Source organism: Eurypyga helias, unplaced genomic scaffold (assembly GCF_000690775.1).
Source record: "Eurypyga helias isolate BGI_N326 unplaced genomic scaffold, ASM69077v1 scaffold90, whole genome shotgun sequence".
NCBI lineage: Eukaryota > Metazoa > Chordata > Aves > Eurypygiformes > Eurypygidae > Eurypyga > Eurypyga helias.
Genome location: NW_010226054.1, coordinates 192,044 through 209,907, shown reverse-complemented (window position 1 = coordinate 209,907; position 17,864 = coordinate 192,044). Strand labels below are relative to the sequence as shown.

At 45.7% G+C, this 17,864-nt stretch overlaps 1 protein-coding gene across 1 annotated transcript in view; it reads right to left on the bottom strand.

Annotated features, from left to right (window-relative positions):
- LOC104509326 (receptor-type tyrosine-protein phosphatase gamma-like) overlaps positions 1-17,864 on the bottom strand; it is a gene marked incomplete at its 3' end in the record, with an annotated part of 119,157 nt that overhangs the window by 404 nt on the left and 100,889 nt on the right. The window contains 3 exon segments of the mRNA XM_010151227.1: positions 2,126-2,175; positions 3,856-3,964; positions 5,974-6,158. Of these exon segments, the coding sequence (XP_010149529.1) occupies positions 2,126-2,175; positions 3,856-3,964; positions 5,974-6,158 (344 nt within the window).

Genomic DNA, 17,864 nt, shown 5'->3' with positions numbered 1-17,864 from the left:
GCCACAGAACTACATGGCAAACCACGAAGGGAGGAAACCTCCCTGCAATTCACCACTTCCAAACAATCAGTACCATCAAAACCCTCTTTATCCTTGCTTTACAATGGGACCTTCTCCACCCACATCCCCTGTGACTTGTGAGTAACGTTTCCTCTGAGGGATGAGGAGGATGTAAGGGAGTTTAATGAGTTTAGCTGCAGCACTCACAGTGCTTTAATCCTCAGAATACAGAAGTTTAAAAATACAGCGTTACATAAGGGCTGTCCCATAAAAAGGGCTGTGCTGCCAACGTGAGCATCCGCGGCTGGTGGGTCTGCGCTGACAGAAACTCTGGCTCTTCCCACACACACTGAGGGCCTCCAACAGTACTATTTTATTTCCTTAATTTACCCATCAGCATTATTCTCCAAAGGAGTGGTGCTGCAGTTAGGCATCGCTCTTGTTAGAAAAGACCTTCAGCACGGGCAGCTGGGCACCCTGAAGGACTTGGAAAGCATCAGGAACCCTTCGGCAGCTCACCACGACCTCTACCAGCACCACCGGGCTGCAGCATCTACATACAGCCTCAGCTTTCCCCATCCACAGGGCTCTCCCTGGCCACCACCAGCGACCTAGAGCCAGGGATGGCACCGCCTACTTCCCTGGGGGAGATGGGAGGAAGCTGGGAAGAGTTTGCATCTTCTGCACCCTGCCACTGTTACTCTAACGTCAACCCAGTGCATGCATGCTCTACCAGAAATAAAAACCCATCGGTATATAGTGTAAGAACTAGACAAGTCATTCCCCTTCTTGGAATTGCATGTGGAAAACGACACTGAAGTGAGTTGACCAGGGACAAGAAGTAATTCAGTGGAAGAGCCGGGGTCAGCAGTTCTGCCCGGACCACCTGGCCACGCTCCCTCTGACTTACTGAAAAGTGTTTCACTGAATTCATCAGCAGGAGGAGCATTAGCTGGAAATGTATGCACCAGACAGGGCCAAAAAAGGGTTAAATAGGTGCTACTGAATGCTGAATGAAACTGTGAAGTGTCTATTTTTGGAACCGGAATTTCTAACTCAACAGTATTCCTGCATCTCTCTGCAATTCCCAGTTTCAGTCAGGCCGTGTAGTTGAAACGCTGCAGCAAACCAAGAAAGGCTGCTTTCTCACATTATTTCTGACCAGCTGCAGTCACAGAGAACCTGAGATCTCAGAAGAAAACCTGCGCTTTAGAGGTTTCAAGCCAAAACTTTCAAAAAGCATCTAAACTTTCAGATACTTATCAGCGTGAATCCCTAAGGCACTGTGAGATTTGCTTTTCGCTGGCATGTACGGTCTCAAAGCTGGACTGAGTATTAAAAGTTGACAGCAGATTTATATGTCTAGAATACCTCTATACATCATTAAACAAACATTAATCATTCAAATTCAAGCTCTGTATGCGTTATTTGCTTACTAGGGAGTAAACTGGCACAGAATAAAACCAGAAGCAATGTACTTAGAGTATATTCAATAGTATGAATTCAGTCCATAAATTTGACTGAATGGTTCAGTACACCGAATGCCAAGACATTTAGGTTATGGATAGTTTATGTTAAGTAACCAAATAAGGTGCTTTCAAAACTGAAACAGTGTATTCCAGTTTCGCTGCAAATGTACCAACATTTCTGATTCTGGGATACAACAGTCAGCCTCAGGGACTTGTCACAGTCCCACCTGAATTCAGATTAAAACAAAGAGCTTTTTAGGGCTGTATTTGCACAATAGCAGTTATTGTTAAAGCAGTGGATGCGCAGAGATGCTGCCTGTGAAGCCTTATTCTTGTTGCATATACTGCTGGTCGTACAGTTAATAAAAGAAATCAGATTTATTTCCACAATCATTGTTAAGATTACAAATCTCCTCTAAATGCGTTGAATACATATTTGGGAAGTTTTTTAACACTTGATTTTCCCGTGGTCAAAGCCTCTGGGAGCATGAAGCTAGGAAACCAAAACCCTCCCAATATTTGAGGTGTAAAGCCCTTGGGGGTGGGTCTGAAGAGCCACCTCCCCAGGAAAGCCCGGTGCTGCCACCTCGTGGGAATGCCACCCACATCCACGGCTGCCCACCCGCGTTCCGCACGGATTTACGGCCCCCACTTACCACTCCTGTTTTCACAATTCTGGTCCCCTCGAAAATTCGAGTAGTGTTAGCTGGGAAACAAAGAACACCAGCGCGTCAGCGGGTGGGAAGGGGGGCATCGGTAAAACTGCTGAACAGTGCTGCTACCGAACGCGCCCGCGGGTCTCAGGCGGGAGAAAAAGCTACCCGGCCCGTTTGGTGGTACTCACCTCACTCAGTACTGGTGTCTACCAGTCACTTGTCTTTAATTACACAGGCCTGGCATTGCCGGTCTAAGTGCACTGTCAGAAAACACGTGCTCTCCTTCAAACCCAAGGAGGATGAAATGTCCTGACTTACCAGGAAGCAAGAGCAGGTTGATGATAATAGTTTTTCCTGTCCTTGTGATAATATCATCATTATTTACTGCTATTTATTGTTATTTATCTCATCTACAGTCCTCTGAAGAATGTTTTGAAAACTCAGGTGGATTTTTCAATCTAGGTTAGATCTTGGGTACAGCCAAGGATGAGAAGAACGTCTCCTTTTTGGGGAGCCATGGGAAGAAATGCCACATCCACTCCCATTGCAGATGCCTGTATCACTGCCACTGCTTTGAACACTGGGCTGAATACCCAAAGAGTAGCTGGAAAAACTGACAATAATGAGCTACTCTTAATTGTAATTAAATAGGTATCACGGTCAAATTTCAAATAATTTTTCCATTATCTGCCAGAGGCCATGACGTTTCTGACTTCTGTCTGACACTTAAAGTCCAAAACACTGTGCCGAGATACTGTGAAACCAAGAGCTACATAGGAGACACTCAGCTTGGACAGGACATTTGTTTTCCAACCCCTGCTCTGCCTGCAACGCTGCTAACACTGTGCCATGGAACTGGACCAGAACAGAATTGTGTCTGCAGCTTGACTTCCATCAGATGCTAAGTACTAAAGAGTAGGACTAAACTCCCATGTTTTCCAAAAATCACATTTAAAAATGCCTCTCATTTTGTTCCACACACGGCATCAGACCCAAGTGACTTAACTCTTTGCTTTGCCTTAATGATTTAAATTGTTAACTCTCTGCTTGTTTTGGTTTTCTATTACCCATTCCGAGGTTTAGATATATCTGTAAACTGGAGTGGGAGGCAGTGTTCTCAGCAGGGTTGGATTTTGCCCTACTTAATAGTAGTAATAAATTCCTAGGAAAGAGCACAACTTCAGCACTTAAAAAACTCAAAAAGCATCAAGTTCCTCTAGTAAATCTCAGTTTTACCACATTTCGCCAATAAACTTCAAAGGAAATCCATAACAAAAAACAGCTTAGCATCCAGGTCTTTAGCTTGCATTTAAATATGTATGTTTGGAAATCACTAAGGTGGTGTGCATGGTAAAACCAGAACGTCTCCACATGTGGTTGTCAAGGTAGGACGGATCTCCTTTCCTCTTTACATAAACCAGACACCCATCAGACTCGCATTCTGCTGTGGCGGTGCCTCTGATGCATAAGTAGTCTCTGATGAATTTGTTTTAGAAAACTAGCACCAAGGAAAGCTCTGAATTCTCCTAAAACCTGCCAGCAGAGAGGTGTAGGCCAACCCCCATCACTAGGAATAGGACTCTGATAAAGTTTCTGGCCACAATCTGAAATTAGCACTGTCTACATGCATTCAAACATCTTCTGCAATCATCCCACACCATATTGTGCCCTGCAAAGAAAATGTTAAACACATAGTCATAATGTAAAAATATGCATGTGGATTTTTTTACCTTGAAAGAGCATAGTCTGGCTAAAGTCACTACGCATTTCATTTCGGCAAACTGCTTGAACTCTGAACAGATAAAGGATGTCAGGTGAGACATGGCTAATGATGGCCTTCTGTTTAAAAAAAATAGATATTATTCAGTTTTTTACCCCCACAGTACTGTCCACGATCAGCTTGAAATATATAAAGCATTGTGCTAACACAGGACATGTAAGACAAACTTATTTCTAAACAGAAATATCCACTGGGCCCCTGGGAGAGGGCAAGGCCAACTTCAAGGGACTTCCCTGGGATAAAAGTGATGCACCCAGACTCTGCTGACTGCCATGACACAGGAATGAACACATCCCACGCCTACTCTCGTGACAGTCTTCATGCCTGAAAGTCTCTGCTCTCCTCAGAAAAACCTAAACCCCAAATCATGTGACCTTACAGGAATTAAAATGAGAGGTTTACAGGTGGAGATCCAAGTCCCAAACTTGGGATTAGCCCAGAAAAGTCACGGTATGTTCAAACTGGCTTTCTATTTTGCAACAAGCTCGCTATGGCAGTTTGATGCCCGTGGCCCCTATAATACGATGGCTCGGCACCCTGGGTGGGATGTCCCTGTGTGCCTTTATACCCGAGACCCTGCCTTGCTGCCTCCCAGCTCCTCTTCCGCCTTGCCTTAGCCCGTGACCACACCAGCCTGTGTGCCACAGACAGCAGAAGTAGCTGTGGGGGTGACTTGAAATACCAGGGGTCTCTTTAGCCAAACACTGTCTAGCTCTGTTTGAAGACAGGACAGCCCAGCTGTCTCTGCCAGAGCACTGAAAGCAAATTACACTTTCCTCTGAAAAAGAGTTTCCTCCTTCTTTTCCCCCTAAAATAGACTACGCTGTCATTGCTTTCTAAACCTCCAAGCTCTGCTGCACAGCACAGCGTCTCATTGCAATTTATTTCCAAGCTATCACTCCATCACATCCCCTGCCCTTTTAATTATTTCTTTTACATAAAACAGGATGCTGTTGCTGTGCCCACCTCATTTTTGCTGATTAAGGCTCTCCTCCTTATGCCTGATTAAAAAAATCTCCCTTAAGAGTGTGAAGTTATGACAAGAGAGAGGTTACAATACATCATAACCTTGGGTGCCTTTCAATAGATTCCTTTCTGATTTTGTGAGGCACATCATTCCCTAATATGACCCAGATAACAATGTCTAGTGGGGAAATTGAAAGTATAAATGGAAATGAAGTAAAAGAATCTTCATCTAAGGGAATAAGAGAAGTATTATTGTATAACTGATTGAATGGGCCCAGAGGACTGTGTATTTGAAAAAAAATACGGTAACAGTCATTAGGAATAACACTCTGTGCTGCTGCATTTTTCATGTGCATATACAATTACTGATTTCATTATTCTAGAGGCTTTCTTTGATTAACAATAAATGGAGCCCTTTCAAACCTGAATATGTCACTTTGATTTTATATGCAGAGAATGTTAAAGACCAGCACAATACTCGCTTCCACTTAGACAAGAGCGACAAGCAGATCAAACCCTAAGTGGACGAGATAGATGGGTGTTTCCATCTGTGCTGGACCTGTCTCGCTCTTCCCTCGTTTTCTTCCACTGCCAGACGCAGGCAGTGCTTGTGCAGGGCCGCTCTGCAACGCTCTGCTAGCCCTGCCCATGACACTCCTACTGCTGGGCAGCACCTGCCGACCAGAAACCGCTCCAAAGTCTGCGAGGGGCTACGCACAGCAAAAGCCTGAGCCCAGGAACAGATTTTGGGGGATCAGGCTTTTAATGTGAAAATCTTTGAGCTGAACACAAGCCAGAAAGTATTCAGAGCCTAACTGTTTCCCAAGCCAGCTGCTTCTCGGCAACAGTACATGAAAAAGTGTCTGCAGATTTAGTCCTTTATGCACTCCCATAAACTATAAATTCACACTCCAGTGTTCTGGGTAGTCTGTTAGGCAACGTTCAACTAATGCTGAACAGTCTAATAGCAATTCATTACGAGCCAAACGCTAGCCTGTCCGTAAGGTAAAAATCTACTTTCCTCCTCTACCTCCTTCTACTGAGAAAATAACAATATAAGGATAGCTTGGTACATATGGCTGGGTTGATGCTGTGGTTTTACCAGGTCCTTGTCACTGTCCTTGGTGAAAGTCTTTTCCTTTTCATCCTCATTTTTAGTCCAGCTATATGAGATCATGTAGTTCATGATCGGAGGGTGGTAGATGGTTTCTGGTTGATTCCAGGTTACGAGTAATGCTGTCCTGTTCACAGGCTGCACTTTCATGTTGACCGGGGGAGTGCTGCAAGCTAAAAAAAAAATAAACAGAAGGAAAAAATATGAAGCTCTCCTAAATAACCGAGAGAAAACAAACAGGAAACTGTGCCTCACTTTAAGAGCCAGGTTTTTGCTTTAATACCCTTGCCTACAGTAATAGCTTAGACTGCAATCCACCGAGACCAATGGGATTTAATACCACCTGCAGCTGCTTTCTGCTCTCCAGAGTAAAGGGAGCGAGAGAATCCATCCTCTGCAGGCAGGTTGCTTAGTTCTCAACTTAGTTTCACTCCTGGCTTTTGCACGTACGCTTGAATGTGGGCACTTCAGAGCTCCGCACTGGAACATGCAGAGCCTCAGCTTCCCTGGCTTGCAGTCTCCTGCCATAGGAAGGGGAGAAACACTCCGGTGTGCTCTGCAAACCCTGCAAATAGGTGGAACCTCTGAAAATGTGACACTATTGGGTCAGCAAGTATTTATTTTCCTCTTAACCTAGTATATCTTTGCACATGAGCAGACTCCTCTCTCTATTTTCCTTCATAGATTCTCAGCTGATTGTCAGTCAGATCACCAGCACAGGGAAAAGTGGCACTTGGTGGACCTTGGCCACCTCTTCCTCCTCCTAACAGGCAGGAGAACCCTCCAGCCAGTCTCTGAAAGCCATTCCTTCTTACCCTTGCCTGCAGCGGGGAGGCACAAGTCACTTCTCGCTCAAGCTAAAGTCAGCAGGGACGTCAGCATAGGCACAGCTTAACCAGTGAGCAAAACCACGGCTTCTGCTTGCTGCAGGCACCAAACCCCAAATTTCTCCAGGGAAGAGCAATCCCGGGGGCAAACCCAGCCTATACACTTCAGGAGGAGTGGGCTGCTTAAGAAAAACGTTTTTCAAGCCCTGGGAATGTCAAGGTCCAGGCACTAATGAAGAACACTAGATGGCACTCACATGCTATTGAAAAGGGACATCATTCGCTTCCCAACTCCAAAGAGTTTTGGTTTTTTCCCAGCTTTAAAAATCGTGTTTAAAATACACAATTCAGGACAGATTCTCACATTCTCTTTCCCAATATAAACTCTGAACCAAGAAAAAATCACTTGCAACGGTACCTAAACGCATGTGCTGTGGCTGGTCTTCTGCCAGGGAAAGTCGGAGTGTCATCCAGCCCATCCTGCTGACACTGTCTGCAGAATTATTTTTCCCAGTACGACTTTTCCATTTAAAGCCAACACATTCAGCTTGTTGCACTCAGCAGGTATGTGACTGCTTGTATACTTGCCCGTTATTTCACTTCTAAAGAGTCCTGGCAGCACTGAAGGGGAGAAAAGTCTATTCCTACGCCTGGACTTGCAGGTAGCTCTGCTGTTCCATTACTGAAATAGCTAGCGTTCCTAAATAAAATGATTAAATGCTGTAAACACCAATATCACCAGTACAATAGAAAAATACCTCTCAGATGCATGTGCGGAGTTATAACTCACATTTTGTAGCTAGCCCAAACAAGAGAATGTATCTTGCAGAAACATGCTTGGGCAGGAAAGATCTTTCTTTGGGGTTTGCTCCTGCCAGGAGTGGTGACAACCTTGCAGCTTTGCAGTAGATCCTCCTACTCAACCCAGGAGGATGATCCAGCCGAGCAAACAAACCCTGCAGTACTGCAAGTTGTTGACAAAACTAATACGAATTTCTATTTACACTGGGTTGAAGAGATCAAACCAGCATTCTGCTGGCGGTGCCACAAAGCCAGAAGCCACGCCGGGATCTGGAGACCCCTTCCCTCCTGGGCTCTGCAGGGAGCGCGCAGAGGCAGGGTGCTGCAGAGCACGGGGTGAAGGCGGCCAGGACCTGGCTGAGAGGGCACAGCCAAAGTAGCCGCTGTTGTCATTATTTACAGAGCTTCCCGATCCTTGGTATGCCTCTCCATGCTCACCTCTTCCCACTGAGAGAGTCGGATCAATTCTCACTGACATCACTGTTTATTGATAACTGCACCAATAAATCATAACTGCCCCCTTTGAAGCCCTTTGTCATCACAGAATTACGCTTCAAAATGCTAGGCCAGCCTTTATCGCTCCACCTAATCAGATCCTATCAGAGATGGGGGCCCAGGGTGAAGGACTACCCCGACCTAGAAGTTGTCCTCACCAGGAGGACATGCAGAGATTTATGTAGTTAGAGTAATCATGCATCAAATTGTTTTAGAAAGAATTCAAACAGGTAACCTTCACGAGAGACAGAGGGACCTACCTGAACTGCAGTACCCTTCAAGCATGGCAAGCCAGCTGTTTCCCAGACAAGGACCACAAGCCCCCACAGGGAGCTGTCACCCCTCTACTCTGCTCCCCTCTTTCCAGCTGGCATTGAAGCTACTCGGAGTAGCTCATGCCAGTCAGGGGGATTATATCCCAAGGATAAACAGGAGACTCACAGGCTTAAAGTTAGGAGATCCTCCCTGACCCTGCACCTTGATCCAAGAAAGGGCACAGGTTGCCCAGAGAAGCTGTGGATGCCCCATCCCTGGGAGTGTCCAAGGCCAGGCTGGATGAGGCTTGGAGCAACCTGGTCTATGGAAGATGTCCCTGCCCATGGCAGGGGGTGGGACTGGGTGGGCTTTAAGGCCCCTTCCCCCCCAAACCATTCTGTGATTCTAAGGTCATGAGCGCTTATAAGCAGCTGAGTGACTCCAATGACTTCGCTGAGACACGTTTTGATGAGCACAAACCTCAACCACAGCCAGCCAAAAAGAGACTGAATTTACAATACTGCTTTTTCATAGTAAATACTACAAAATTATCATGACTTAGTATGACTTTGTTCCAATTACGCCAAGGCACATAGCACTACCTGATCTAATTAAGTAATAACCAACCTTTTCTTTTCAGACACTTTTTTTTTAACAGCTTATGAATGGGCAAAAAAGAAATCTTTTGTAAAATGAAACATATAGTTTTATTAATTTAACCAAACCTGCTCAGGACACAATGGAATAAAAAAAATAATTTGATCCAATAATTCAATTTGATGATTTAATTAAAGTGATACATAATAACTTAGCGAATGTCTGAAACGCAAGGAAAAAAGTGTAATGATTTGACCATCTATAAAACAGCTGGCATTTTCCAGAGTTCTAATTTTCCTTTCAATACTCTGTGTGCCTTGGATTTTTAAAAGAAGATTAAAAGAATCACAGGCTCTTTGCTTGCCTTTTTTTTTAGATGCTAAAGAGCCTCTACTGATTTTGCAAAATGTGCAGCTGAAAGACAAGTAGAAACGTGGAAAGAGGTTGGGACAGGGAGGGAGGAGTTTGCACCTTCCTGAAGTGAGTCAGGACACACTAAAGAGAAACACAAGCTTTTTTTTTTTTTTTTTTTTTTAAACCAGGCTAAATTAGCAAGAGAAGCCTGTGAATTCTTGATTGCTTGAGGAAAAAAAAAGGACCGCAACCAACATCCAAGCATCATTTCTCACTGAAATAGTCTCTCAGATGTTTTTAGATGAAGTACTACTAATGCTGTCTTTTAAATTCGGATCCTAAGGGCTAATAAGGATGATGGAGGAGGGTTTCAGGATGTCCCTCTGCGGTGCAGGGCAGTAGTGAGCCGTTACCTGGCCCTCCGTTGGTCTAGCAGGACACCAAAGCCGCTGTGTCCTGGGTAGCCGACCGGCCATGCCAGGAGTCCCGGAGGCAGAAAAGCCTCGCGTGGGCACGGGGCTACGTCGCGGGGGCACCCAACAGGCGAGCACGTCTGCAGCACCATGGGCTTGTGTGCTGGTCCGAGCTCACCTCTCAGAGCAAACCTCCCTCTCCCTCCTGCTGGGAATGACCTGAACTGGGAAGTTGGCAAACCAGCTGGCTCCTGCATCCTGGAGTCCAGCTGAAGAGGGTGGGCTGCGTGGGCGCAGCTGGAGGAAGCCCCCTGACCCGACACAGGGCAGCCTCGGCTGGCGATTCCAGATGTTGGCCATGTGCGGGGCTGCGGGGAGCCCTTCTCCGCAGAGCAGCCTGCCGGGGAAGGCAGACAACCAAGGCACCTTGGCTAGGTTGTCTTCCAGGGCTCACTGAAGCCTGGAGAAAACCTGTTTGCCACTCGCAGACAAACACAGCATGCTAATACCCTCCTAAGTGCTGGCCAGGCCAGCCACACAGCAGAGAATTATTTTCTTCGTGTTAAAAACATTCCAATGGGCTGGAACAAACAAAATTAATTTAACAACTCTGCATTCATCTCTCCCATAATTTGATTTGTATGTTGTATTTGGCTACGTAACCTCCACGAGGCTTTCCTAACTGAAGCCTGATAAAGCTTAATCCAAAAGCTCCTGGCAGCTCCATTTCAGAGAGCTGAAAGACAAAAAGGGGGCTTATTGTTTTGCAAGAATTAACCACTGATATTAAGACACACCCGTGAACGCAGCAGGGGCATGTAAGAGAATATTACAGTTTTTTTAAAGCAGCCTACATTTCCCCTTCACAGACAGAAACGCAAACCCAGCCAAACTCCCTGGGTTTCATCACGCTTTGTGCATCTGCTACCTGCGGTTATAAAAAAAGCTATTTAGGGAAAGTTTGAGAGAGTGCAAGAACTGTATATTCAGTTATTGCTTGTATACCTTCTCCCTGTAAAACAGGTGCCTCACATGATGAATCCAGTGGCACTGGGCTCAGAGGGATTTATAAAAATCTGCTAAAAATGTTCTAAGATAGCTCTTCCATGCATAAAAATGTCACCACTTTAAAGGCAGTTATTTCTAGCTGTGCTATGTCCTCTTTTGGAAAATCCCACTCTCTCCCTCCTGCTGCACGTCTCAGCCATGCAAAACTGCTGTTCCCTTCCTGGGTACTGAGGGATGCACGTCGGGTGATGAAGCCCTGGCAATTTTCAGCACAGAAAAGCAACGTGGCAGTGAAGTCCTGAATCCCTCGTGGCAAGATGGGCAGGGATCTTCTAAGGCAATTCATATGTGGAGGAAGGAAACAGGGCATCAGGATGTGACCACAGTACGTTACTGGCTCAGGACTGCTCAGGGGTGGCTAAATGACGAGGACAAGGGTCTGCTCTTGCTCTGGGCAGAAGCTCCTGGCCATAAGGTGAGAGGAGCTTCCCTTTTCTTGTTTCTCACTGATATTGCACAGGTATATCCCTGCTATCTCGTGGGATCTGCATGGGGTGAGTGGTAGGGACCAGCGTTTCTTCCTTCCAAAGGAGGAGCACCGAGGATGGTAGATGGGGCATTTCTTCCCACATGCTCAGTTGGAGAGAAACTGAGAGGTCAGTATGGGGGTTTCATACCTTTATTCCCCACGTAAGAGCAAACTATTTGGTGGCCAAGCCCTCTGGGGAGAGAGGGTGTTTCTTCCCCTCTGCCCCAGCACTGGGAAGGAGCTGGAAGGACCAGTCTGGCAGGACAGATGGATCACTTGCTGCTGTTGCCGAAATGACACCCAACTCAGCCCCAAGTTTCCCAACTGATTTCAGAGAAACCTGAAAACTGTCACTGATGCCTGTGCTATCGGCAAAATCCTACACCAAGTTCGCTCAGCCCTGCAGCCCCAGGAACCCAACTGCAGGCAAGACAAAGCGATGCCACCAACAGAGAAAGGAAGAAAAACACTTTTAACTATACGCCTGTGTCTATATACACACACATGTATATTCCTTCTCATTCAGAGACCCTCAAAACTTCAAAAAAGCCCTGAAACACTGGAATATGGGTTATACTGCAATGAGAAAACTCACGCTTGCTTCCAGTGCCGTGCCACTGGTGTCACGGCAAGGGAAGTGACACAGTGTCGGATTCAGCCACCTCGCACTGGCGAGACTCAGTGGAGATGCTTGGGAAGAAACTCCGATCCATAACAAACAACAACATTCTTGGGGCTGTCGGATTCAATCTCGGAGTTCAGTGAGGGCTGTGCTCCCAGAGGATAACAGACAGACTACGAGGATCATACGCAGAGACAACACAGGCTTTCATACGTAGAAAAGTGCTAAGAGGCATACTTAGAGCATTTTCCGCCTTCTCCTTTTACTAAACGTTCGCAATTTTTTTGCTTTGCTTTAGTGTACGCTGTTAACTTCTCAGAGTGCTTATAAATGACATTATTAATATATAAGGATAATTGCTTGGAAGAGAAGCACAGGTTTTTCCTTTACCTCTGCCTGCACTTTGCCAGCAGGCATTCGCAGGCTCCGGAGCATGCCGTACACACAAATATTTGTGTTGATCTACTTCAATCCACAGGCACAATGTAGCTACAGGAGACAGACTATTTATCTTCCCTGCTCTTACCTTTCACTGTGCTTCAGAGAGGGCTGTTTCTTAAGCTGTGAGGGATGTTGACAGACCCTGTGCTTGTTTTATGAGCCCTGTGAAATAACCTGGCTGGCACACAGGGCACTCTGGTGGCGGGGCTCTGGGTAAGCTCGGCTCTCCTCTCTGCTGACTGCCCGTTTCCTGAAGTGGATGCACAACCAGCGTTTGGATTCATTCCTGTATGGTTTTCCTTGTAGTATTTGAGTTTCCACAGCATCATGGCAACAGACCCTGTTTTACTGAAAGGCATGGACTGTGTATTTTACTATGTTGAGCTCAAATATTGCATATATGTCATAAATAGCATTTCTACAGCTGTGGCCCGAGTGCTCGGCGGCTGCAGAGGATTCAGGCCGTGCCTTGCACTACCAGGTGCCATGCTGGGCTGATGTCTGCCAGGGATCTGCCCCACGGATTTTGCCTTTACACTGCACATACACAGAGGGTGATTCGGGTTAAAAGTGTACACCCGTGTCCTTATTTACACAGCGTGTCTGATGTGCTGTGTGTGATCACATTCAGCAGCGCGTGCTGTGCCAACAAGGAGGGAAAGGAGGGTTTCCTACCAGAAGGACATGTATTGGCCGTGTTAGCCAAGCCGCCCTTTCCAACGTCCCAGTGCTGCTTGGACTGGGTAGCATAGGAAGAACAAGCTGACAGGGCTGGTAGAGCATCCCAGTACGTGCCTGAGGGATGCCCAAAATCAGACTGGGAAAGCAGCTTCCCTTTCATAGCTTCTGGAGGCTCTTTCCTACGCAAGGGATGAGCTGCAGGCACTCACGGTCCGAAGTACTGTCAAGACTGAAATTAAAATCACTGCCAAAGAGCCGGACAGGCAGGTAGGCAGTGCAGAAAGGAATTCCTTGTGGGTGTAAATAGAATAAATCATCAAGCTCCCTTACAAGTACTCGGCTCTTCCAGCTTCAGTGGCAGCTGTGAACTCAAACCCTCCTCAAACTTTCACACTGGATTCCTTTTGCTCCCTTGGTCTGGGCACTTCATAGTCTCTATGAACACGTGCAAGCAGTCACTTTCTGTTTATTGATAAACGTACTGGCAAGCTGTCCACTACATTCAGGCACAGACACGTGCTGCTCCCATTACAACTACACGGAAGTTACTACAGGTGAAAACAGAACAGAGCCATTGCAAGGGGAAGCATGAGACCTATGTCAGGCATACGTACCATGCCATTTTGTACCTGATTCACTCTCAAAATGGGTCAGCTATTTTCCTGAAGCACTTTGCCTTCCACCTGACTGATCTGGGACTCTTTAGAAGGGAGCAACCCGTCCTTTCCCGCTTTCGCATTACGTGCTCCGAGACACCGGCATACACGAGGACCCAGAATCGCAGAGCAAGACATGGATGAGGTGGAAGGGATCAGCTATGCAGAAGGAGCACACTGATTTCTGCCTAAAATGTGATTACAGCAGGTACTCAAGGTGCACATCAAAAGAGACTCTTGCAGCAAGAGGTGAGTACATTCACTCGGAGCGCCGAGGCGTAGTGGCAGCCGGGCTGGTCTACAGCGCAGAGAAGATGCAGGGCAAGCAATTAGCAGCACGCTGTTACCACCCTGAAGTGCAACCTTTTGCACCGAGCCCGCCTGCTGCGCCAGCAGAAATCCTAATAATGATACATAGATTCATCTGCACCGGCTCGCTGTAGTAGGGCGCTGACCTGACTGAAGTAGAGTCCATGAAAGGGGAACGGAATCAGGAAAGGATGATCTTCGTAATAAAATGAAATCACAGAAAGAAATCCAAGGAAATCGGGAGGGAGGAGTTAATCTATGAAGCAATCAATCTGTAAAACAGATTCTTCCAAAGGATGAGAATAATGAGCTGTAATGTAAACGTATCATAAATTAACTAAAAAAGGTTCTTGCTTATTTTAATTTTCCCTTAGGTATTTACAAAAAATAAATAGTTACCATTTTGCTGTAGCAACCCCAATTTAAGATTTCAATAATGTATCGTTTTAAATTTACATTTACCGTATCGTTGTTTTGGATAGATTACACTTGCTGCTACAAAGTATTCTGTGGTCGTTTGGGTTTGACTAAAATACATAAACGGCATTCTGCAAGAGTACAGCTTTTCTGCCTAACATCCTTCTTGGCCTCCCAGAGAGAACCGGAGGGCATGAAGAGCCTGCAAAGTTGTTTTGCGAGAGTTCTCATAAAACACGGGCATTTAGAAAGCAAAAACAAATTACTGGGAGTAATAACAGAGGCTATAAATGAGACAAATAACTTGTTCTCATTCGGAAACACTGCTGCCAATGCTCTAAATATCTGCCTCAAAACGGTGATGTCACTGCACCGAATCCCCAGAGGAACCTGGGCTGCAGCGGAGATGCACCCCAAGGCAAGGATGCTACACTGTGTCGAAAAAGCAATACCTTTGCAGGAGCTGCAGTTGCATTTCTGGTGTCGGGAGCCGTGAAACAGTGAATATGAGCTCAAGTGCTGTGCCTGCGCAGCGCCACACCTGTGACGGCAGGCTGGCAGCTGCAGCCGAGCCTCCAGTGCAACACGCACAGGAGGGAAAATCCAAGATCTTCCATCCATGTTTTAGTCGCCTTAAGTTCCAGTGACTTCCAAACTGTGTGTTGCCATGGTACACTACTTGGGAAACATCCCGGCTGTTAATTCAGAATCCAAGATAAGTAAGTTTTACTAGAGTGAATTTATGACTGCGCATTGCTTAACTTAGTCTAGGATCATAATTAAAGGTGGTACTCGAAGGCGAATTCCCACTGATGGGAAACAGCATCATTTGAGACTCCGGCAAAGAGTAATCAGACACCTTTGGAGAAGTAATCAGGCATCTGTGAAAGAAAACTCTGATGTCAAGAGCCCCTCACATGGGATGCTTGTTGAAGTGTTGTGAGGATTGCAGCACGTTTAATGAGACAGAAAGGTTAAAGGTTTTTTTTCCCCAGTGTTAAAATACATAAAGAGAAAGAAACCACCTTTGATGGTCCTAATCAGCAGCAAAATAAAACGGGCAAATATTGTTGCCCATGGGGTACATCCTGAAACAAGGAAATGAAACACCTTTTCCTCCCGAGCTTCCATCCCTACACCTTTGCTGAGGCAGGTCTTGTTTTGTAAATGCAGCTCTGCTTGCTGACACAACACGTGAAATAGTAAGGAACATGCAGAGTCAGGTCCTTGAACTGGATGGACTTTCATGTTGGAAACCTGCCTATTTGTCCCTGAAGAGCAATGTACACCATTAAACTGATAAATAATTAGCAACCCCTCCAGCATAGCTGCTTGAGAGCAGCCCGGGGAAAGGCAGGAGCACAATATGGGATGTGACAGAGCAACACAGTCCTGAGCCACAGAGGACAGGCCAGAGGAGAAAAGAGGCGATTTTAACCGAGCTGGTCGTGTGCAAAAAATCAAACACTGTCACTGATACCTACAGCATCTGATGAATATTTTATACATTCCTGGTTTAATATGTCTGTACAGAGAACCTCTAACTTTTCAAAACCACCAAACCAGTCCTGTAACGTTGCTGAGCATACTTGTTAAATTTTACAGGCCTGACGATCCACTGCCTACCTTGAATCTCTGAAAGTCTCATCTTTAAAACACCAGTGTATGATGCTTTATTATCAATCTACCAGGTGCTACAGTTACACAGCCGAACAGTATTTACCCCGAGTGGTAGGCTTCAGAAATAATATATTGAAAGATGACCTGTATGGTTTCTTGAAACAGCTCCAGGATCAACGTAAGAATTAAGCTCAGCTCATGGGCCCTGATTCAGCAAAGGTCCTACGCATATGCTTTTATTCCAGGCATACAAGAAGTCCTCAAGAGAACTGTTTTACATCAGCTTTTGCCAACAGGAGGAAGGAATGAGATAATGGAACCAAAGACAACAACTCTTGCTAAACAGGAGCACAAAAAGAAAACTGGAGTTTTCACTCCCAAGTGAAAAATTAGCCCTCTACACTATTTTAAATTAGCTAAAATATTTTCACCATCTTGTATCCCGATGATTGAAAACACTGCCCCTCCTTTCAGTGCCTCTTCACAATTACAGAAGAGGAGGGAGAGGAGAGTAGCTGCGAACAAAAGGCTGGTGACATTCGTGTTGGCTAATAAACTGGATCCCAACGCACTGACAGTTTTGTTTGACCTAAAATTGCCTTTCCCAGAAGATATTTTATTTACCGAGTGGCACCACTTACAGGGCTTTGCTAAGGAAATACTCAGAGGACTGGCAGTCCTCTGAAAAAAAGTGAGAAACACTTTTCCTCCAGTGTATCTGCAGGTTATGCTACTGGTCACGGTGCTGCGACCTGGATAGCCCTGATAGCTGGGAGAAAAGGCGTTCCCGATGGGTGCCAAACTGTTGAGGATAGCACATTCATCCATGGACAACTGCAGAGCTGCATTGCTTTGTGCTGATCTGAAATTCCCTGTTCACCGGGGAATTCTGAACATTATTCTGAACATTATGCAAATTGTTCTGGGCACATTTTCCTCCAAAATAAGGAAGGCTTACATAACGAACGCTACACTGTTTTCTAGATTAGCAATACTGCCCACAGACTTTAATAGAGTGTGACAGAGGAAACAAATTGCAAAAATTCACACTGACAAACAAATCCAAACTTCCTCTCCAGAGCTGAAGACCATCACAAGCCATATCACCTTGCAGCGAGTAAAAAGACACATTCTCGTGACCTTGCCTTTTTCTACAACGCACAGCTCTAAGCATGGGGAGGGTAGGCAGGAGCCAACATGTGACAGCCACCGGTCACACTGCTTAATGCAATGTGGAAAGCATTGAGATGCAACCACGAGGTGTGCAGAAGAATCTGCATAAAACAAATTTGTTATGCTAACCCTACACTCTTCTATTTGTATGCTAGACTGCCCGGCTGAGAAATGCTCCGTGCACTCGGCTCCTCAGTACTTTTGCATGAATGACACCATATAAAGAGGTACTGTATTTACTAGCTGAATAAACAATAGGTTTAGCTTTCACTCAAGTATTACGACTTCAACTCATTTTATTTATATGTCAGCAGTTCAGAATGCGCAGTGGACCAGGCACATCATCCCTGTTCACCTTTGTCAAAGAAGGGGCCAGAAGCATCCACACTGTTATATCTCTGGAACAGCTATAACTCATCCCCGTAACCTTTGGAGGATACGCTACAATCCATTTTGTGTTAGCCACACTGCAGCAACCTATTTATTTTTAAGTTCATGAAAAAAACGCACCTATTTTCAGTGTCCCCTGGTGTGCACACAACCCAAAAAGTGACAAGTTGACAGAGGTGGTACAGAAAGACTGGCTGCCCAGCCATTAGCCTCCTATAGCAAAAGCTCAAGAGAAATAAAATCACCGACCCCAGCATCGTCCCTGCCATTAGACGGCATGCTGAATGCTGT